The sequence below is a fragment of the Leucopleurus acutus genome, assembly GCF_964270905.1.
Source record: "Leucopleurus acutus genome assembly, chromosome: 1".
NCBI lineage: Eukaryota > Metazoa > Chordata > Mammalia > Artiodactyla > Delphinidae > Leucopleurus > Leucopleurus acutus.
This window is the reverse complement of record NC_139142.1, coordinates 128106338-128129547: the sequence shown is the minus strand read 5'-3', so window position 1 is coordinate 128129547 and position 23210 is coordinate 128106338. Positions and strand designations below refer to the sequence as shown.

Genomic DNA, 23210 nt, shown 5'->3' with positions numbered 1-23210 from the left:
CTAATCATAACATGGTAGGTTTTAAATTTTAAGCTTGGAGTAGTCAATATTTCTAGAAATAGAAATGTTATACCTATTTTAATAGAGACCTCTATATTTAAAGTTTCATCAGATCTTAAAGGGCATCAAGCTTTCTTGAATACCCAAATCAAAGGAATAGTTCTAGCATGGTACAAACATAAAAGAAGGGGAATATTTTTTTCATTTAATGAAATGAGATTTAAGAAATAGAAACCCCCTTATTTACATTTTCAGTGCTTAAAACATTTAGCTGGGGAAAGTGGAAAGGTGCTAACCCTTGTTGAATATTTAGCACATGTCAAACATTGGATTAAATGCTAACATTATTTATTCTTAACCACAAACCTAAGGGTTAAGTATTATCTTCTTTTTTCCAGATAGGGAAAATGAAGCTAAGAGACGTAGAGGACTTTGTCCATGTTGCACCTAGTAAGGGGAGACAGAAGCAGAAAATGCAAATCCACATTTATCTGGCTCCAAAGTCTACATTCTTTCCAGCAGTACCTCATACTGCCTTCTAATTGATAGGAAAGATTTGTTCATATTGGTTTATATTGTTTGAAGCTATTAAGAACTTAATAAATTTGGAAAATCTTCCCATCAGAACCTCAGAAAAAGTAAAATTAACTAATTTAGAAATATATTAAGATAATCACAAACTTAGGACAATGTCATAAAATCCATGGATGCTAAAAATGCTAACAGAGTCAATACCTAACTTAAAAGTTTTTATCTCAGCACAAATTTCTTTATTGCTAAAGTGATCATTATATTTAAGAATCAGAACACTAGTTTTTACCTGGGCCTGTGTAGAAGCAGAAGCAGCAGCTGCTGCTGCTTGTTCCTGTTCCTGGTAATATTGAGAAGCTCGTCTATCCTCTTCTTCTTGGAGTTTCTTTGCTAGTTCCAAATCACTGATTCCTTCAGGTATTTGTTCCCAATTGATCTCTTGGCTCTGCTGTTCTTGTTGTAGAGATAATGCCATAAGATAGTCCTAAGAAATTAAATGATAACCATTTTTAGCTATGAGATTTTATCCAAGAACTAACGTGTGTGAATATAGGGGTTATATCTACAAACCTATCAGAGTGGCTTTTAAAAAACATACCAGAGGGTAAATGTAAAAATAGAAGTTTTCTATATATTTGTTTGGGAGGTATGAAATTATTTCAGTGATGTTGCCATTGTTATAAATATTTTAAATATTCATTTGAAATTCTTTCTAGAAGCAGTATATAAGGCATTCAGAAAAGCTTAAAAAAAAAACCACATGTCTGTAGAAAATTGTTACAGAGTAAAAAAGCATAAATAAGGAAGTTAAGATTACCATAATATCATTACACAGAGCCAACTACTGTTAACAATTAATATAATTGTTATATATTAATCATTTTTTTCTATATTCACATACAAACACAAACACATCTCCCAACCCCTGAAACTATCATAATCTGCTTTCTTTTCCATTTAATGTTATAAAAGTCTTCTGTTTAAAAAAAGGTTATAAGAACTTCCCAAGATTATTTATTAAATATTCTTCCAAAAGATGATTTTTAAAGCCAACATAGCTGTCCATCATACAATCATATTCAGTTACTTAACTATGCCTTTCTCCTCCCACACACACCCCCAGATTATTTCCTATGAGAGAAAGTGATGCATCTTTGGTCAAAAGTTATATTATCTAACAAAACATCCACTTTTATTAAGAATTAGTGCTGAATGAAACTTGACTACTCTTGTGCACCTCCCCCAATCTACCCTCAAAATAAGAGAATTTTAAATAACCACAGAGGATATGTAAAAGGTTGTTGCCTGTGAAGACCTTGTACTATCTAGCATGATTATCTTACTGACATCAAGAATTTGTCCTTCAAAGTTTTCTCCTCAATTCTTCAAACTCTGCTCTTTGCTAAGTCCCTTCATTGCTACTTTTAAAGACAATATCATACATGTATTCTCAACACCTTACGACTAGATTACTGTGGCAATCTATTGCTTTACTTCATTCCTGTGCCAATATTTTTTACACACAGTAGTTAGAAAAATCCTGTATATTTCTCTTAAGTAACACTTAAAAAACCATGCTCCTGTATATCTTCTGAAGGAAAATGAGTATGTTGATTATTGTGGCTGTTTGTCAAAGGAAGGCCAAGAGTCCTAGAAAGATCAGTATTTGTTTGAATCAAGTATTCTTTCGTCCATTCATAGCTTGCTATTCAAATTACCATTATAGAACTTAACATATAATATTAGTTGGTCAAATACCTGCCTCCCCAACTAGACTGCAGAATCTTTGAGGACAGGACTGAATGATTTATCTTTGTGTCCCCAGGATGCAGTTATAGTGCTCAGTACAACTGTTCAATGAATAATGGTTAAATGAACACAGTCTCTATGCACTTAAATTGTTATCAGCGAAACATGTGCCAACTGTTTAACATAAACATATTTCTGCCTCAGTTGAGGAAAATGTCACATCACTGTTCTAGTAATAACACACTTCTAGTAATAAACACACTTGTGGCTCTAAGCCTACCAACCAATAGCAGGCAAAAATCTCATCTGTTTCAGTTCCAAATAAGAATTCTGCTCAGTAGTGCAGCTCCTGCTTTAAGTGTCTGTTCCTCCTTACCTTGGACTCTAAGGCTTAGAACACCCCCCTACTCTTTATCCAGTGTATGCTATCTTCAAGATTCCCTCTTTTCTACTTTTTCTGACTAACCAAAATAGATCTCAAATATGTACTTGTCTCTTCATCTCTACCACCAAGGCTAAGCCATCATCACCTCCTGCTTGGACTGCTAGTCTGCTTACAACCGTGTCCTTCCTATGCATTTGCCACATAGCAGGTTTTTAAAAAGGTAAAGTAGTGCTCGCTTCAGCAGCATAAATACTAAAATTGGAACGATACAGAGAAGATTAGCATGGCTCCTATGCAAGGATGACACTCAAATTTGTGAAGCATTCCATATTTTTTTACAGAAGTAGAAACATACTGTTATACACATGAAACATATAATGTTATAAACTAATGTTACCTCAATTTAAAAAAAAGGTAAAGTAGATCATGTCACTTCCATGTTTAATACTTCGCATACCTTCCCTACTACAATTAGAATAAAATTTAAACTCTTTACCATGACCTTCACAGTTCAATATAATCTGGTCTTCTGAACCAAAGTGTACAATTAATGTACATGTAGAATAATCACTTACCTATTTAGGAAGTGTCAGGAAAATTTCACAAGTATATTAAATGAACAAACCTTTAGTTCAAAAATTTGGATAACTAAATTCACATCTGAAAGGAATGAGCACTTTAAACAATATGAAGAAGATAAAACAACAAATTTACCTGATCTATCTGATCTTGTTGTCCTCTGTATACAGTTTCAGGATCAGAAGGAGGCCGCAGATGAAATTCTGAGTCACAGAAATTTCCATCACCATCGACATTGTGTAGGCTTTCCCAAACAACTTTTTCTTCAGTGAGAAACCCCTGGTCTGTTACCAACAAATACAGCAGACCCTTAATAAGAAATAAGAAAAAGGACTGTTAAGTTGATCAAAGCTAGTTAATATTTAAGAGAAACTGTATAATCTTTTTAAAACATATCATTATTCCTACTAGTTAGATCTGCACAACATACTAAATAGTTGACCAAGTAGATATCTTATTTGCTCACTGAATTATATCCACTTGGCTTTGAATATAGTTTATAAAAGGTACACTACAGTATGATGAGAAATAGGAGTTCTTGGCATGTTCAACTAATTCATAACTTATAAATAGCCCTTGGGGTTTTTTAATCTCCTTTCACAAAATAGAAAAATACTATACAAGTTCCTAAAAAATACATCAGATAACAAATAAGATATAGTCACAATAAAATTATATCATATTGCCTGTTTTTTAAAAAAATTAAGCACATATGACTAATCCATTTCATACCAATTTTTCCTTCTCTGCACCATTAGCTGCTCTTCTTTGTACTTCTTCTATAGTAGCATTAAATCACACTGTACAATGATTATGTTTTCTTCCTCGTTCCCCAGACTGTATTTTTTAATCTATCTCTGGGCCTAGTGTAGGCTGTATCATAAAGTTGAAGCCTAATATTTATTGAATTAATCAATGAAGTCATAATGTATTTACAGTCATTACCATAGAATTTAGCATTGATCTCTAATTGCTCATATGCATTAGTTTTAACTCCAGTCATATGTAAAGTGTCCCTAGTATACCATATAACATTTGTAAGCCATTTTTATTTCAGATTTGCCAAGGACAACTTTCATTTACTTGTTCAGAGCTCCCACTGGTTAATATAGTGTTTATTATTGCACAAGAATCATACTTTTCAAGTTCTCACTTATACACAATCTTAATAATTAATAATAAGAAATTCCTTTAAAGAATTTGGTGATGAGGGTAGAGAATTACTGAATAAATTCTGAAGCTTTAAAAAAAACTAAGTAGTTGTTATTTTTGAACATTTACTATGTGTCCAGCACTATGGGACACAGCTCCTCCTGAAGTACAGTCTTTCCTGTTGTCTAGTAGCAGTTACATTCAAGAATCAGCTGTAGGTACTGATTAATTTACAAGGTCACTGAAATTACTATTGCAACATGAAAAGGATTCATAAAGAAACACATTTTGGTATAAGTTTAAAGACATTGTTTTAAGAAAAAATTAAGTCCAGGCTCATGTTTTGTTTTGTTTTTTAAATCAGGTATGTTCCAATTTATCAAATATTGAATGCCTACCATATGCTTAGCACTATGCTAAGTGCTTGAGGATTCATATCATGGGTAGTAATGATCCCACCTTACTCTGGTATTAGTGCCCCTTTTATGTGACTTCATAGAATCCTGGACTTAACAGTATTATAGCACTTTATACATTGAATTGCAGTTGTCTGTTTACTTAATCATCTCTCTTAATACATTTTAAGCTCCTTGAGGACCACAGTCATGTTTTATTCACCCATGCAGTGTCATTACCTAACATTTTATTTTTTATTTTTTTTTTGCGGTACGCGGGCCTCTCACCATTGTGGCCTCTCCCGTTGTGGAGCACAGGCTCCGGACGTGCAGGCTCAGCGGCCATGGCTCACGGGCCCAGCCGCTCTGTGGCATGTGGGACTCTCCCGGACAGGGGCACGAACCCATGTCCCCTGCATTGGCAGGCGGACTCTCAACCACTGCGCCACCAGGGAGGCCCCTTAACATATTTTTAATACCCAGTTAGGGTCTACCTTGTTCTGGGATAATTTAAGAGAAAAACTAATTTTCCACTGAAAAGATCTGACCCTTCTCTTTATACTTATCACAATGTATTTCAACATATTATATAATATGTAAGTTTTACATTTTATTTTGTATAGATCATATATTAGATTGGCTGTTTGTTGGGAAGGAACTATAATCTTATCAATAATTTTCCTCCAAATGACACTTTAGTATAGGTAAAGTGTTTCTATTGAAAGAGCGTTTCTATTGAAACTGGGAGCGTTTCTATTGAAAGCTACTATCATCCATAGCACATGAATATTTAAAAGTTTTAACTAAAAGTATCCATTTCTTGGTATAGGTGACCTGTCTTCTCATGGACCATCAGCCTCAATTTCTTCCTCTTTTAGATCTTGACATTTATCAAAAAAAGTCTGTAACTGGTCCACTGTCAACAATGGTGGTTATTACTTAAAATAACAAAGCATGTGTCAGTATAGTACTGAATACTTTAGGCCCATTTGTTCCTGAGAGTCTACAATTAAATCACCATCAAGAATATTTCTTGGGGGCTTCCCTGGTGGTGCAGTGGTTGAGAGTCAGCCTGCTGATGCAGGGGACACGGGTTCGTGCCCCAGTCCGGGAAGATCCCACATGCCGCGGAGTGGCTGGGCCCGTGAGCCATGGCCGCTGAGCCTGGGCGTCCAGAGTCTGTGCTCCGCAACGGGAGAGGCCACACAGTGAGAGGCCCGCGTACCGCAACAAAAAAAAAAAAAAAAAATATTTCTTGTTTTTGTATCCCAGCACTTTTGTTAATATTATCTAGCCAAAGCTTTCTTTTCTAAGCCTTAAATCTTCTGCCTAATCTGACTCACCAGTCTCTAAAATATTAATTTCACAAAAAAAATACAGAATGCATATATTAAATTGTTTATTAATGTATAAAATGTATGTTTATTATTACATAAAAACAAATGACATTAGATAATTTTTTAAATTTTTTTAAAAATGGGCAATTAAATCACAAAAGAAGACTGAACGAAAACCTGTTCTATCTAAAATACTCTGATAATTCTATATAGAGTATATACGTTACTTTTATTAACAATATACATAATACTATCACATTTTGTAAATTGGTAAAATAGAAGAAAACCTGATAATGTAATACAAAAATAAAGTAATTCCAGCCTTTAAAATACAGAGCAAAGCACTGCCTGAATATTTCTGGTTAACTAGCTTGGATTTGAATTATTTAAGGTCTTTGGACCTTAGTTTTCTTTTCTTATAAAATGATATAGAATCAGTGAGATGAGAGGATTTCTAAGGAATTTTATAAATTGAAAGATGAACTTTACTCCTGCTTAACAAACATCAATCTCACCTACAAGTAACTCTTACCCACCCAGAGAGGCAGAGCTGTTGAGAGTGTGAAGTTAAAAGTCAGACTGGAGCTGTTTACAAGCTGTGTGGTCTTGAGCAAGTTACTCAGGGCTTTAAGCCTGTTCTCTCAGATGTAAAGTGGGAAGTTGTGAAAATTAAATGAGATAATGAACGTAAAATGCTTAGTATAATGCAGGGCACGTGAACAGCCCCTAAATCTATCTGGGTTTCTTTATCTATCTCCTTTTCCTGCCTCTTATTTAAAAGGAAAAGCTGGATCTCTCTGCCTGTACTGTTGGAATCACTTTTCTGTTACCACATTTCTTTCCCCTTCCTGCCTCTAAAAAATTTTTTTAAAAGAAAGTGACAATTTGGAAATTCCCTGGTGGTCCATTGGTTAGTACTCCACGCTTCCATTGCAGGGCCCATGGGTTTGATCCCTGGTCGGGGAACTAAGATCCTACAAGGTGCGTGGCACGGCCCAGAAAAAAAAAAAAAAGTGACAATTTTTGATGTATTAACTACCTTTTAAAAATATCTAAATTAGGTGAATTTTTACTTAAGTGTAACCTTCTGTGGAAAAAAAATTCCCACCATAGTCTTAGTTGAAGAGAAAAGTGAATGGACAAACTTATTTTATTTCTTTAATATGGCTTTAGTACTTATCTTGAACTGTATCTCCTAAACTACTCTCACTTCTAATCCTTAAATGTAAAGTAAAAAAGCAAACTAATAAAAGCCAACCTTAAAAAACACCTTGGTTTCAAATATACTTCAGAGAGTTGTCAATAATTTAAAAACAAGAGGTAGAGGAAACAGTCAAGACATGGATATAAAAGTTGATATGGGAAAGGGATGATCAAGGGGGAGTCACGATGGGGAAAGAACTAGGCAGATGTCGTTATTTAACCAAAGATCTAGAAGCTAGGTGATCTAGACAGAGGCCAAGGAATCAGTAGTTTATTTTACTCAAGAGCAAACAGGGGGGCTTCCCTGGTGGTGCGGTGGTTGGAAGTCTGCCTGCCAGTGCAGAGAACGCAGGTTCGATCCCTGGTCTGGGAGGATCCCACGTGCCGCGAAGCGACTGGACTGGACCCGTGTGCCACAACTGTTGGGCCTGTGCTCTAGAGCCCTTAGGCCACAAATGCTGAGCCTGTGGGCCACGGCTACTGAGGCTCGCATGCCTGGAGCCTGTGCTCTGTGGTGGGAGAGGCCACCGTGGTGAGGGGCCCGCGTGCCGCGGCGAGGGCTGGCCCCCGCTTGCCGCGGCTGTAAAGTGCCCGCATGCAGCAGCGGGGACCCAACGCAGCCAAAAATAAATAAATTTTAAAATTTATTTTTTAAAAAAAGAGCAAGCAGGAAGTATTAGAGAAGCGGAGGAGGATCATTAAAATAAAAAGGAATAGCTAGATCTTGGATATAGAGTTATATATATAAGAATCCCGAAGCAGAACAGACCAAAATAGGTCTGTTTCTAGGAAAGTGCGGATTTATTTACAGCCCATTTTTATACTTTCAAATTTCCTGTCTGGTTAAAAGTCATCTTACTATTTAGAACCACAAGAATGGCCCTGAAAGCATCTGCACTCTCACTAGCATCTCCTCCTGCTACTTTCAGATCCTAATCTTAGTTATGCTGATGAAAAGCACAGATCTTCGTAGGATCATGTACTCAATGTGGATTTGCCAAAATGATCTGCCCAGTTTAACTGTACAAGATTAAATGGAATTACATGGAGCAAGGTAACATACGAGATAGAAATTAGGGGTATATGTATTTTTGCCAATGGACAGGTGAGAGAAGAATAGTTTAATCAAGGGTTCATGGAGAGTGCTATTACAACTAATAACTAACAAGAGCTGGACTTGATTGCTTTGCTAGTAATGGAAGAGGTACTTGTGCAGAGTTTAGGAATGGTAAACCACAAAACTAGAAATAAGAGGAGTTTCCAAAAACAGGAAGTCAACTAGTATCTGCTGTCAGAGAAAATGTCATGAGAGGGCTGTGCAATCAAAACCATAGATCCGGGCTTCCCTGGTGGCGCAGTGGTTGGGAGTCCGCCTGCCGATGCAGGGGACACGGGTTCGTGACCCGGTCTGGGAGGATCCCACGTGCCGCGGAGCGGCTGGGCCCGTGAGCCATGGCCGCTGGGCCTGCGCGTCTGGAGCCTGTGCTCCGCAGCGGGAGAGACCGCAGCGGTGAGAGGCCCGCGTATCGCAAAAAAAAACCCACCATAGATCCATACACAGTTGAGAAGTGTGAAGTTGACTGGTAAATTATTATAAAAATCAAGAATAGGAAAAAAGTATAATAGGGAAAAAATCAATTTAATTCACACATCCTCTGTGACTCTGCGATGACAGAAGGCCTAATTAAAAAGTCTATGGGGCTTCCCTGGTGGCGCAGTGGTTGAGAGTCCGCCTGCCGATGCAGGGGACACGGGTTCGTGCCCCAGTCCGGGAAGATCCCACATGCCACAGAGCGGCTGGTCCCGTGAGCCATGGCCGCTGAGCCTGCGCGTCCGGAGCCTGTGCTCCGCAACGGGAGAGGCCACCACAACAGTGAGAGGCCCGCGTACCGCAAAAAAAAAAAAGGCTATGGAGGGGAGAAGACTGTCAAAACAGCGCACAGATCACACACCCCAGCCCCGGAAGATGGGGAACTGCCTCAAGTCCCCCACTTCGGATGACATCTCCCTGCTTCACGAGTCTCAGTCCGACCGGGCCAGCTTTGGCGAGGGGACTGAGCGGGATCAGGAGCCGCCGCCGCCATATCAGGAACAAGTTCCAGTTCTGGTCTATCATCCAACACCTAGCCAGACTCGCCTAGCAACTCAGCTGACTGAAGAGGCACAAATTAGGATAGCTCAAAGAATAGGCCTTATACAGCATCTGCCTAAAGGAGTTTATGAACCTGGAAGAGATGGATCAGAAAAAAAGATCTGGGAGTGTGTGATCTGTATGATGGACTTTGTTCATGGGGACCCAATTCGATTTCTCCCGTGCATGCACATATATCATCTGGACTGTATGGATGACTGGTTGATGAGATCCTTCACATGCCCCTCCTGCATGAAGCCCGTTGATGCAGCACTGCTTTCGTCCTACGAGACTGACTGAGCCAGGGTCTCTCATCTGACTTCAAGTGAACCATCATTTTTGGTGGTTTTGATCTTTTGTCACTGAGCCCAAAAAGCCAGGGATTAGGGATTAAGATCATGCACAAAAGTTTCCTAAATATTCCTGAATGGCTGCAGCTGTTGGGGAAAAGTATGTGATATTTTAGAAACTTAGGGGGAAAAGTAGGAAGGTATTTTTATGTAAAGCCTTGACCCAGTGTTCAAGAATATAATTGTATTTAGATCTTGTTATTGCTCCAGTACATAGGAATTGTGTAAAGTGTTAAAGCAGCTGTATAAGTTTAAATTGTGTATGTCGAAGATTAGGAAAAAGATAGTGGTTGTTTTTCCTAAATGAAGTAATTTTCTTCCCCCCACCCAAATTATTTTCTCAAGTTGCTGGCATTTGGGTCAAGGTTTTATTAAAAGCTACATTTTACAACACTGGCACAAAAAAAGTAGTTTTAAGCTTGTTTGTACAGTTCTTTTATCCACTGGAAATGGAATTCATTGCCTTAGGTCTTTTTAAATAGTGTATTATTATCGTTGGGGCTGGCTCTATGCTTGAAAACCACTTTATTTATAACCTGTTATAAGTGCTATATCTGTTTGCAGTTAGGAAATGCAGAATTCAAAGTGATCTCCTAGTGTGTAAGCAAGCTGAGATGCACTATCCCTTTTCTATAAAAAAATGAGTTAATGTGTCAAGAAACCAACTCTAGTAAAGTGGGATTTAATATTACCCTTTTTTATGTGTTTCACCTAATTATTTTGGTTGTTAATATGGTGATAACTAAAAGTCAAGGTAAATTTCAAACATTAAGAATTCTGATTTATTGAGCTTGAATTATGCCACCATGCTTATGTAAAAATGAAAGTGGCACCATGGTTAAACTGAGAAAAGTTTCTCAGTTGTAACAATTTTGATTTATTCTTTCCTGTGACCTCCTTCCCTGTATTGTAGTGCTGAGGTTATTGAAGTTATGTAAAACACATCTCTGTTTCTGTTTCTTGGAAGAACAGTCCTGCTAGTTGACTGACAATTCTAAGCAGGGAGAATTAAGATAAATGTGTTTCATGTTTTGCACACAAATGCAGAATTTGTATAACCACATGACTTCATAGTTGTGATCTCAAAAAAGAAGGAATTTCTCTTTTATCTTTTTCTTGCAGTTAATATAAGAACACTGAATCTCTAAGCTTCTGAAGTGTTAGAAGTAGAGATGGTCTAGTAAGGATGTAGTTGTAATGTTTTATCCATTTAGCATGTGTTTATTTTTCTTAATGTACTCAAAGGTGACATATTTGTTCAACTCAGTGATATTACAGCTAAAAAAATCATTCATTAGCAAAAGGAGAAGCAATCTCAACCAAACAATCAGAAATGTTTCTTATTATTTTATATTGAGTTGAATATTTGACTTTAACACTTTTCTACATATAAAACACAAGTCTCTTGAAGGGTTCTTCATAATTGCATTATAGAAGAATTTAGTATGTCATAAGCACTTAAAGATTTAACATTCAACTGTAGCAGTATCTATGTTGGTTAATTTTCTTATAAGCCCCACAATGAGTTTGAGAAAAATGGAAAGAAATTAGATTATCAGGTTCTGTTAAATTGTTACATGTATCTTGCTTAAGTTTTTGTTCATTAATTTATATCCAATTACATAAAGCAAATTTGGAGGAAACACCTGAAGTTGTGCAATATTTTCAGAGATATTACTTTTTTCTATCTTTGTGTTTTCTACTTAAACATGATGTCTGTCATCAAGTATTATAGTCACTTTCTTTTTTCTAGATTGTTAAATGAACTTTTTTTTTAAATCATCTTCTATGTTCCTGTTAGTCTTTATTACAAGGCTTCTTTCACAGAAGTTTGGCAGTAATATTGAAAGAACCAGGATTGAGCTGAATGCTTTTTTTTTTTTTTTTTTTTTTCGGTGCGAGGGCCTCTCACTGCTGTGGCCTCTCCCGTTGCAGAGCACAGGCTCCAGACGCGCAGGCTCAGCGGCCATGGCTCACGGGACCAGCCGCTCAGCGGCATGTGGGATCTTCCTGGACCGGGGCACGAACCCGTGTCCCCTGCATTGGCAGGCGGACGCTCAACCACTGCGCCACCAGGGAAGCCCCTGAATGCTTTTTTTTTTAAGGTACTTTGTATTCTTTAATTTTGATCTCCACATACCATGTTAAGAACTATCAATTTTGGCTTTTACCAAGTGAAATAAAGTTATATTACAGTTGCCAAAAAAAAAAAAAAGTCTATGGAGGGCTTCCCTGGTGGCACAGTGGTTAAGAATCTGCCTGCCAATGCAGGGGACACAGGTTCAAGGTCTTGTCCGGGAAGATCCCACAGGCTGCGAAGCAACTAAGCCCATGCGCCACAACTACTGAGCCTGCGCTCTAGAGCCCACGAGCCACAATTACTGAGCCCGCGTGCCACAACTACTGAAGCCCATGCGCCTAGAGTCCATGCTCCGCAACAAGAGAAGCCACCACAATGAGAAGCCCTCACATAGCAAGGAAGAGTAGCTCCTGCTCGCCACAACTAGAGAAAGCCTATGCACAGCAACGATGACTCAACACAACATCAAAAAGTTTAACTGAACAAGAGAATTTGCCCCTGCCTCTACCCAAAGTCTGGAGACAGGAGTTAGAACAGAGATATAGTACTAGAGAATATTAAAGGAGACACATACCTTCCCTTTGGTCAAACAAAAGTCCATGGCTCATACATCTCTAGAGTTCCAAAAGACTTTAGATGACAAAAATATTTTACACACAAGGTAGAATTTAGTAAATTGCTAAGGAAATTGGTACAACCTATAAAGAAACTAGAGATTCCCTTTCCTAGGTAATCCTTTTTGTCCCAACACAGACTTCTTCCTTGTTGGTCTTGGTCCTGAGATAATAATGGCATATGATACGATATGGGTACCAAAAAGTATAAAAACCCTTTCTGCAAATCACAGTAAAAATAAGCCCCACTAATAGAATAATACACTTATAGATACTTTTGACTGATTGCCAACTTATTATAGACTGGCAGTTTATTATTATAGGTCCCTAGTTATACACACCATTTATCTGTAGTAGAAAATATTCTATCCAGATATTAAATTTATTTTTGGTTGAAAGTATATCTAGAGGGACTTCCCTGGTAGTCCAGTCATAAAGAATCCGCCTTCCAATGCAGGGGACGCGGGTTCAATCCCTGGTCAGGGAACTAAGATCTCACGTGCCATGGGGCAACTAAAGCCCACGTGCCTCAACTAGACAGCCCATGTACTGAAACTGAAACTACAGAGCCCACGTGCTCTGGAGCCCGTGCACCACAACAAAGAGCCCATGTGCTCTAGAGCCTGCGCACCACTAGAGAAGAAAAAACATACATGCTACAATTAGAGAGAAGCCCATGCGCCGCAATGAACAGCCCACACGCCACAACTAAAGATCCCACGGGACTTCGCTGGTGGCGCAGTGGTTAAGAATCCGCCTGCCAATGCAAGCCACATGGGTTCAGTCCCTGGTCCAGGAAGATCCCACATGCCTCAGAGCAACTAAGCCTGTGTGCCACAACTACTGAGCCTGCACTCTAGAGCCCGCAAGGCACAACTACTGAGCTCGCATGCCACACTGAAGCCTGTGCACCTAGAGTCCGTGCTCCGCAACTAGAGAAGCCACCACAATGAGGAGTCCACACACCACAATGAAGAGTAGCCCCCGCTCGCCACAGCTAGAGAAAAACCGAGCACAGCAATAAAGACCCAACACAGCCAAAAATAAATAAACAAATTTATTAAAAAAAAAAGATCCTGCATGTCTCATCAAAGACTCCACGTGCCACAAGACCTGACACAGCCATAAAAATAAATAAAATATATTTTTTTAAAAAAAGAAAGTATATCTAGAATTCCATGGAATGAACTGTGTTTATACTCTAGTTGTTCCAAAGAGTTCACAGGGGCAGGAAGATGCAAAATAAAGTGATCATTAAATATGAATGCATAAAATGGCCCTAAAAATCTCAGGGTCCTTCAAAAGTGAAATGTTAGAAGTCCTTATGAAGATCTAATGCAACAGTAAAAGTAGGCATATCTTGTTGGAAAAAGCAGCTTTCTAGTTTTTCCTTACTTATATCCTTATAGATTCCTTAGGGCTCAAGTTTATAAAGAACTACAGAAACTCTAACAACCCAGCAATTAGTGGTACAGAATAATAGTTTTAATGCTGAACAGGTTTAATAGAACAAGGGCACAATCTTCCATCTTATTTCCTTATCAAGCAAATGCAGGAACCCCTTCCTTAAATTTTAGTAAGTATTCCTTTAGGGCTTCTAGTTTTACACCAACAACTGAAGAAGTGCTAATAGATTTTGTGGTAAGTCAGTTATCAGTCACTGGGTCAATCAGGAGGGAAAGTGTCTCTGACTCTTATAAAGAATGTACTCATTGGGTACTTTGCCAGAGTAAAGCAGCGTCTAATTTAAAGACCCTCAGAACTGGAAAGAAAGTTCAACAGGAATATAGGAAATAGAACTGAGAGGATTATAATGAGGCAGATACAAATAGCCCAAAGACCCAAAAGATTCCTGGAAAACACAGGATTTCTGTCTAAAAAGGACTTCACCAAATGTAACACAAGGTCCTTGATTAGATCCTGGTTTGAACAAACCATCCATAAAACCATTTGGGGGACAAATGGGAAATTTGAATATGGACTGGGTATGAGATGATATTAAAAATTATAGATAACTTTGTTAGATGCAATAATGGTACTGTGATTTGAAAGGGAAATGTTCTTGTTTAGAGATACATATTTAAGTATAAACAAAAATATAAAAATAGATAAAAAATAATACGTCAAAACTGTTAAAAGTAGGTGATGAGTACAATAGGAACACATTAAATTAGTCTCATCATTTTTCTGTAAGTTTCCAATTTTTCATAATAAAAAGTATAAAACAGTGCTACTGTTTCAGTTTGGTGGTCACTATAGAAAATAATACCATTTCCCCCTAGTGACTGGCCACCAGGATAGTTGTTTCCATTTATCCCTTCTATAAAAATAGTACTACCAGGAATTCCCTGGTGGTCCAGTGGTTAGGACTCATTGATTTCACTGCCGAGGGCCCAGTTTCAATCCCTGATTGGGATACTAAGATCCTACACGCCACGCAGCACAGACAAAAAAAAAAACAAAACAAAACAGGACTACCTTGTAAAGAATGGTGTTTTTTTTTTTCTTCTAGGAAAATATTTATAAGTTTGGCCAATATCATCATGTACATAATAACATCATGCCCCTAAATTCCTTTGCTCTTTTATTCTTTGATGCACCCACCCACTTAACGAAGTCCCAAATCTAGGATAACTAACTACCTTCACCAGGCCTACACTCTGATGAATACTCCCACAGAAAAATGACACAAGTGGTATATTCATGTAATAATTACCATCCTTAACACTGCATAGTGATTCTTAATTTCTCTAGTTAGTCCTTTCTCCCACATGCTCATGCTGTAAAGACTACTTCAAATTTTCTTTCTTCAAATCTGGAACCAAACCTTCTTACCCCTCCTCAGTCTCACTAAATGATCTTGCCTTCCACATTACAGAAAATAGAAACATTGAAACAAAAACTTTCTCTATTTCCTGCCATCAAATCTATAAACTTACCTGTAGCTCTACTCATAGTCTATTCTTTCCCTCCTTTACAATGGAGAGGTCTCTTTTTAAACCAAAGGTCAATCCCTTTTACCTGTGAAAATGTTTATCCTTTCTCACCTTCTTGGAGGCTTCTAACATTATCTCCTCTCCTGAATTTTCAACATTTTTCTCTATTGAGTCCTTCAATATTTTAACATTGTCAAGTCTCTCATATTAAACAGAAACAACCTTCCCTGGATTCCACACTCTACTATAGCTATGAGCCATTATGTCTGTGCCTCCTCACAGACAAACTGTTGTTTGTCTGTCAAAAGTTGCCTATAATCTATTTCTAGTATCTGAGACCCCAAACATTTCCTAACCAATTCAATGAGGTTTTTTTTTCTGCTTCCACCATTCTCTAAAAGATATCAATGAAATCCATATCCCTAATGAACACTTTCCCCCCAAGTGTTCTTATCTTATTCATCTTTTCAATAGCATTTAACAATTGAGATCTCCAATTCTTCTTGAAACACTCTCTCCTTGTTGGTTTACATGATACCATATTCTTTAGATTTTCCTTTTGTTCTTTTCTTTCTGTCTCCTTTGCCAGTTTATACTCTACTAGTTGATCCTTAAATGTTGGCACTCCTCAAATCTCTGTCCTAGGCCTTCTCTTTTCTTCCAATTCCACATTTTTCTTGTAAATCTCATACTCTCCCTCTCCCTATTTGTACACAAAACTTATTCCAGTCCTGAACCATTTAACCAACATTTCCACTTGGAGGGATGCCTGAGAAGCAGCTCTAACAGTTCTAAAAGTTCACATCTTTTTTCTGTTCCAGTGTTCTGCGTTTCGATAAAGAGCATCATCATTCATCCAGTTGTTCATGCTTAGAACCCAGAAATCATTCTTTCGTTTTTTAAATTAAAGAATAATAGATTTACAATACTGTATTATTTTCAGGTATACAGCAAAGTGACTCAGTTACACATGTTTTTTCAGATTCTTTTCCATTATAGGCTATGATCAGATATTGAATATAGTCCCCTGCTATACAGTAAATCTTTGTTGTTTTTCTATTTTACATATAGTACTGTGTATCTGTTAATCCCATACTCCTAATTTTTCCCTCCTCCCCGCTTTCCCCTTTGGTGACCATAAGTTTGTTTTCTATGTCTGTGAGGCTGTTTCTGTTTTGTAAATAAACTCATTTGTGTTATTTTTTAGATTCCACATATAAGTGATATACAGTATTTGTCTTCCTCTGTCTGACTTATTTCACTCAGCATGATAATCTCTACGTCCATCCATGTTGCTTCAAATGGCAATATTTCATTCTTTTTTATGGTTAACATTCCATTGTATATATACACCACATCTTCTTTATCCATTCATCTGTTGATGGACACTTAAGCTGCTTCCATGTCTTGGCTATTGTAAACAGTGCTGCTATGAACATAGGGGTGCATGGACCTTTTTGAATTAGAGTTTTTGTTTTTTCTGGATATATGCCCAGGAGAGGAATTGCTGGATCATATGGTAGTTCTATTTTTAGTTTTTTAAGGAACCTCCATACTGTTTTCCATAGTGGCTAAACCAATTAACATTCCCACCAACAGTGGGAATATTAATATTCCCATATATTAATATTTCTCCACACCCTCTCCAGCATTTATTATTTGTAGACGTTTTGATGATGGCCATTCTCACCAGTGTGAGGTGATATCTCATTGTGGTTTTGATTTGCATTTCTCTAATAATTAGCAGTGTTGAGCATCTTTTCATGTGCCTGTTGGCCAGCTGTATGTCTTTTTGGAGAAATGTTTATTTAGGTCTTCTGTCCATTTTTTGACTCGGTTGTTTGTTTTTTTGATATTAAGTTGTATGAGCTCTTTGTATATTTTGGAAATTAACCCTTTATTCATCACATCATCTGCAAATATTTTCTTCCATTCGTGGGTTGCCTTTTTGTTGATGATTTCCTACACTGTGCAAACGCTTTTAAATTTGTTTAGGTTCCATTTGTTTATTTTTACTTTTATTTATTTTGCCCTGGGAGACTGATCTAAGAAAATATTGCTGTGATTTATGTCAAAGAATGTTTCCCCCTTTGTTTTATTCTATGTAATGGTGGCCTCGTAGAATGAATTTGGTAGTGTTCCCTCCTCTTCAATCTTCTGGAATAGTTTGAGAAGGATGAGTTCTTCTTTGTATGTTTGGTAGAATTCCCCAGTAAAGCCATCTGGTCCTGGACTTTTGTTTGCAGGGAGTTTTTTTGTTTTTTGGGTGTTTTTTGTTTTGTTTTGTTTTTTACAGATTCTATTTCATTTCTAGTAATCAGTCTGTTCAAATTATCTGTTTCTTCTTGATTCAGTTTTGGCAAGCTGTATGTTTATAGAAACTATCCATTTTTTGTAGGTTGTCCCAATTTGTTGGCATAGGAGTTTTATGGTATCGTGTCTTATATTAAGTCTTTAAGGCATTTTGAGTTTATTTTTGTGCATGGTATGAGGGAATGTTCTAATTTCATTGATTTACATGCAGCTGTCCAGCTTTCCCAACATCACTTGCTAAAGAGACTGTCTTTTCTCCACTGTATATTCTTGCCTCCTTTGTCAAAGAGTAATTGACCATAGGTGTGTGGGTTTACTCCAGGGTTCTTTATTCTGGTCCCTTGATCCATATGTGTTTTTGCACCAATACCATGCTGTTTTGATAACTGTAGCTTTGCAGTATTGTCTGAAGTCTGGGAAGATTATGCCTACAGCTTTGTTCTTTTTCCTCAGAATTGCTTTGGCAATTCTGAGTCTCTTGTGGTTCCTTATAAATTTTAGGATTATTCTAATTCTGTGTAAAATGTCACAGGTAATTTGAAATGGACTGAATTAAATCTGTAGATTGCTTTGGGTAGTATGGCCATTTTAACAATATTAATTCTTCCAATCCAAGACCACAGGATATCTTTCCATTTCTTTGAATCTTCTTCAGTTTCCTTTATCAATGTTTTATAGTTCTCAGTGTATAGGTCTTTCACATTCTTGGTTAAGTTTATTTCTAGGTTGGTTTTTTTTTTTGATGCAATTTTAAACACTTTTTCTTTTTACTTTCCTTTTCTGATATTTGTTAGTATAAAGAAATGTAACAGATTTCTGTATACTAATCCTGCTACCTTACTGAATTCATTTATTCTAACAGTTTTTGTGCGGAGGCTTTAGGGTTTTCTGTATAGAGTCTTGCATAGAAAGACAATTTTACCTCTTCCCTTCCAATCTGGACACATTTTATTTATTTTTCTTGTTTGACTGCTGTGGCTAGAAGTTTCAATACTATGTTGAATAGAAGTGGTGAGAGTGGGCATCCTTGTCTTGTTGCTGAATTTAGCAAGAAGCCTTTCAGCTTTTCACCATTGAGTATTATATTGGCTACGGGTTTGTCATAAACGGCTTTTATTATTTTTAAAATTTATTTACTTATTTGGCTGTGTTGGGTCTTGGTTGTGGCATGCGGGGTCTTTCGTCGCAGTGCATGGGCTTCTCTCTAGTTGTGGCATGCGGGCTCTAGAGCACAGGGGCTCAGTAGTTGTGGTGCACAGGCTTAGTTGCCCTGCAGCATGTGGGATCTTAGTTCCCCAACCAGGGATTGAACCTGCCTCCCCTGCGTTGGAAGGCAGATTCTTAACCACTGAACCACCAGGGAAGTCCCATAAATGGCTTTTATTGTTGAGATGTGTTCCCTCTGTACCCATTTTGGTGTGAGTTTTTACCATGAATCGATGTTGAATTTTATCAAATGCTTTTTCTGCATCTATTGAGAAGATCATTTGGTTTTCGTCTTTTCTTTTGCTGATTTGGTACATCACATTAATTGATTTGCATGTGTTTGAAACATCCTTGAAACCCTGGAATGAATCCAACTTGATCATGGTGTATGATCTTTTTTATGTATTGTTGGATTCAGTTTGCTAATACTTTGTTGAGGATTTTTGCAACTATATTCATCAAAGATATTGGCCTGTAATTTCTTTTTGTGGTGTCTTTGTGTGATTTTGGGTATCAGGGTGATGGTGGCTTCATAGAATGACTTCGGTAGTGTTCCCTCCTCTTCAATCTTTTGGAATAGTTGGAGAACAATAAGTTCTTTGTATGTTTGGTAGAATTCCCCAGTAAAGCCATCTGGTTCTGGGCTTTTGTTTGCAGGGGGTTTTTTGGGTTTTGTTTTTCGGTTTTTTTTTTTTTTAATTTACAGATTCTGTTTCACTTCTAGTGATCAGTCTGTTCAAATTATCTTTTTTAAAAAATTAATTAATTTATTTTTGGCTGCCTTGGGTCTTCATTGCTATATGCAGGCTTTCTTTAGTTGCATCAAGCAGGGGCTACTCTTCGTTGTGGTGCATGGGCCTCTCATCGCAGTGGCTTCTCTTGTTGTGGAGCACGGGCTCTAGGCGCACGGGCTTCAGTAGTTGTGGTACACGGGCTATAGAGTGCAGGCTCATCAGTTGTGGCACATGGGCTTAGTTGCTCTGCGGCATGTGGGATCTTCCCAGACCAGGGCTCGAACCCATGTCCCCTACATTGGCAGGCAGATTCTTAACCACTGCGCCACAAGGGAAACCCCAAATTATTTTGACTCAGCTTTGGCAAGCTGTATGTTTATGGAAACTTGTCCATTTTTTCCTAGGTTGTCCCAATTTGTTGGCATATAACTATTCATAGTATTTCTTATGATTTTTTTGTATTTCTGCAGTATTGACTATTAATTCTCCTCTTTCATTTCTTATTTTGTTTACTTGGGTCTTCTCTCTTTTCTTCTTGGAGAGCCTGGCTAGAAGTTTGTCGATTTTGTTTATCCTTTCAAAAAACTGGCTCTTGGGGCTTGCCCCAAAGTCCAAAACACCTTAATGTTATACAAGGGGCAGGGAGACACACACTAGTGGTACACTGTTTAGCTACAGAATAAGGTTTACTGAGAAAAACTTAGAAGTGAGAAATAGCAGAATACACACATTCTCTCGGCTATCATTATCTCATGGAAATGCATATTCAGTCCAGAAACAGACCCAATACAGAAAGTGCTCCAGGAGAGGCGCACCCTTCCCAACCACACAGGAAGATTGCGAATACCTAGGTGACTAGTAAAGGACTTCCAGGTCAGGGATATGGGCTTGATAAAAAAAAAAAAGAGAACGTCTAAAGCTCAATTTTGGAAAGTTGTAAAACAACCACTCATGACAGCCAGAGACGTTGTTTTCTCAATTGAACTATCCTACCCCTGTGGAGAAAAAAAAAAAAGAGAGAGAGAGAGAGAACAAAAAGAACGACTAGGCCATCAAGAGACCAAAGTCTATTTCTCTCATTCATTCATTCATTTATTTATTTATTTTTGGCCACACAGCATGGCTTGTGGGATCTCAGTTCCCTGACCAGGGACTGAACGCGGGCCCTGGCAGTGAAAGTGCCAAGTCCTAACCACTGGACTGCCAGAGAATTCCCTATTCCTCCTTTTAACTTAGGACTCTACAAGATCTGATATCTATCTCTTGAGCCTTACATCATGCCTCTTGAGCCTTACATCATGCCTCTTATTTTCTATGCTTCAGTCACATAGCCCTTCTTCGAATTCCTTAAAAAGTTAGGTTATTTCCCTCCTCAGGGCTTCTGCACACATGTTCCATCTGCTTAGTTAACCGCACCACCCCCCCTTTTTTCCTGACATCTTCAAATAGGTTATAAGTCCTAATAAAAGTACTCACAGCATGTTGTAGGTACCCTTCACAGAGTGTATCTCAATAGAAATGATACCTACTTATGTAATTATTTAACATCTGTCCCTTGTCAAACTAGGAGGTCCTTAAATGGCAGGAACTATAGCTGCCTTGCTCAGGCTGCAGTCCTAATACTTAGCTAAGTAAGTACCCAGTCATAATCATGCTCAATAAATATTTGTTGAATGAATGAATAAAGTGTGGACTTAAAGAGATCAGGTAAAGTGAGATGACTTAGCAGTATTTATTATGTAGCAATAATTCTGATTTTGTGGTTCTTTGGCCTTAGATTTTTGAGGAATATGGATAAATCTGGGCCCATACCTAGCACACATCTAGCTTAAATATGGGAACAATACAAACAAACCCTTGCTATAACTAACAGGGGAGCAGGAGAGCTAGGGCTATACAGTATTCTTAAATAAGCAAACAAATCATTATTTTACACTACTTTGTGCAATTCACTGATTAAAGTGTTGAAGGAAATACAAAGTCAGATTCCTGACTTCAATAAGCTTACTTTCATTTAGAAAAATGAGACACATTTACATGGAAAGAAAATTGTTAACTAGGTACTCATCAATAAGGGCAAAGTAAGGACAATATGGCCCATAACAAGTAAAGGAGGAAGGGTAGAGTAGTGATCCAGAGCCTTAGCTGCATATTTAAATCACCTGGAAAACATTTTAAAAATACTGTTGCTCAGGTCTCACCTCTACACATTCTGATTTAATTGAGTTGGTGTTGGGCTCTGGGCATTGGTATTTTTTTAATAGCTCCGTAGGCAGCTCTAGCATACAATCTGGGTTGAGAACCACTGATTTAAGGAGAGAAGAAGTAGCTTTACTGAAGAGTTAGTATATAAAATGTTTCTTAAAAGATAGGTGAAATCTGGATAGGCAAAAAGGAGTGAGAATGTTCACATAGGGATTAGGAGTAAGAAACAAAATGGGAAAGCATAAAGTGTGTATGGGGATGGAGGACTATTAATGAGTAGACAGATCATTATGGCTGAAGCAAAGTGTTGACACAAGGGGATAGTAGAAAATACCTTGCATTTTTATCCTCTAGGCACTGGGTGCTACTAACATTTTTGCAATATTATTGACCTGATCAGAGGAGTATTCTGCCACAAAAGTCTAGAGATAAGTTGATAAACTCCTGTATTAGGTGGCAGCTGTAAAAATGGAAGCATTGAAGAGATAACAAGAGGGATGAATCAGTAAGATTTTTTTGGCAAAGCCATAAGTGACATGATAAAAAGAATTTAAAGTCACACTGATAACTTAATAATAGACACACTATCATAAAGACAAATCTTGATTCTTTCTCTAAACTCCTTTAGCCCTCAAATGTAAACATCCATCATTAGCAGTCATCCTAGTTCTAACATTAGGGCTTATCTTTTTTTTCCTTAGAAAGAAAATAATAAATACATTTTAATGCAGTAATCTCTGAAAATGGAGTTGAGACCTAAATAAAAAAAAACCTGATTTTAAGTAACAAATTGCTAATCCATTCCACCCTAAAGAATTAATTATTACCTTCATAATTTGATGGTTAAAGAATATTACGCTAAAATTTTTTATTTTGAAGCAGATCATAAGACATCTCTAAATCAAGCTCCTTTAGTTTAGAATAACAGTAGCTATTTCTATATCATACCTTGTATTTGGTCATGGTGCTAAAATGATTATTCCGAAAGAACACACAAAGTTCTCCTTCCTGAACCGTTGAAGTTAGTTCACATAATCCATGGTATGTCAGTTGAGTGGCTGTGTTATTTAGAAACTGCTCAGCTACAAAGCCTAGGAACCAATGCATAATATTAGATGGAAGAATAATTTCAAAATTTTAAAGTTTTTCTATTTACATTGTGTTCCAATTATGAAGAAAGGCCAATCAAAATAAGACTCCTCCTACTATAACATGATGGCCCTAAATTGCCTAAATTGGAGATTTTTTTTCTAATTCTGCGATGGAAGATGTGTCTATAGACATTTCCAGGCTAAAGAAACAGTTATCTG

At 37.5% G+C, this 23210-nt stretch overlaps 2 protein-coding genes across 5 annotated transcripts in view; one reads left to right on the top strand and one right to left on the bottom strand.

The window, feature by feature from the left end:
- MINDY2 (MINDY lysine 48 deubiquitinase 2) overlaps positions 1 to 23210 on the bottom strand; it is a 98702-nt gene that overhangs the window by 27544 nt on the left and 47948 nt on the right. For all 4 annotated transcript variants that reach the window (XR_014326495.1, XR_014326496.1, XR_014326497.1 and 1 more), the window contains exons 6-8: positions 22849 to 22991; positions 3380 to 3553; positions 821 to 1015 (exon numbers count right to left, since the gene is read on the bottom strand). Coding sequence is in view for 1 of the 4 variants with exons in the window: in XM_082847700.1 (XP_082703826.1) it covers positions 821 to 1015; positions 3380 to 3553; positions 22849 to 22991 (512 nt within the window). In the remaining 3 variants the exon portion in view is untranslated. The remainder of the gene's footprint in view (positions 1 to 820; positions 1016 to 3379; positions 3554 to 22848; positions 22992 to 23210) is intronic.
- Positions 9283 to 9762, top strand: LOC309958569 (RING finger protein 11-like; the record flags this gene model as incomplete). The annotated part of the gene is made up of 1 exon (XM_082834582.1): positions 9283 to 9762. The coding sequence occupies exon 1, from the start codon at positions 9298 to 9300 to the stop codon at positions 9760 to 9762; it is 465 nt and encodes a 154-aa protein (XP_082690708.1). The 5' UTR covers positions 9283 to 9297.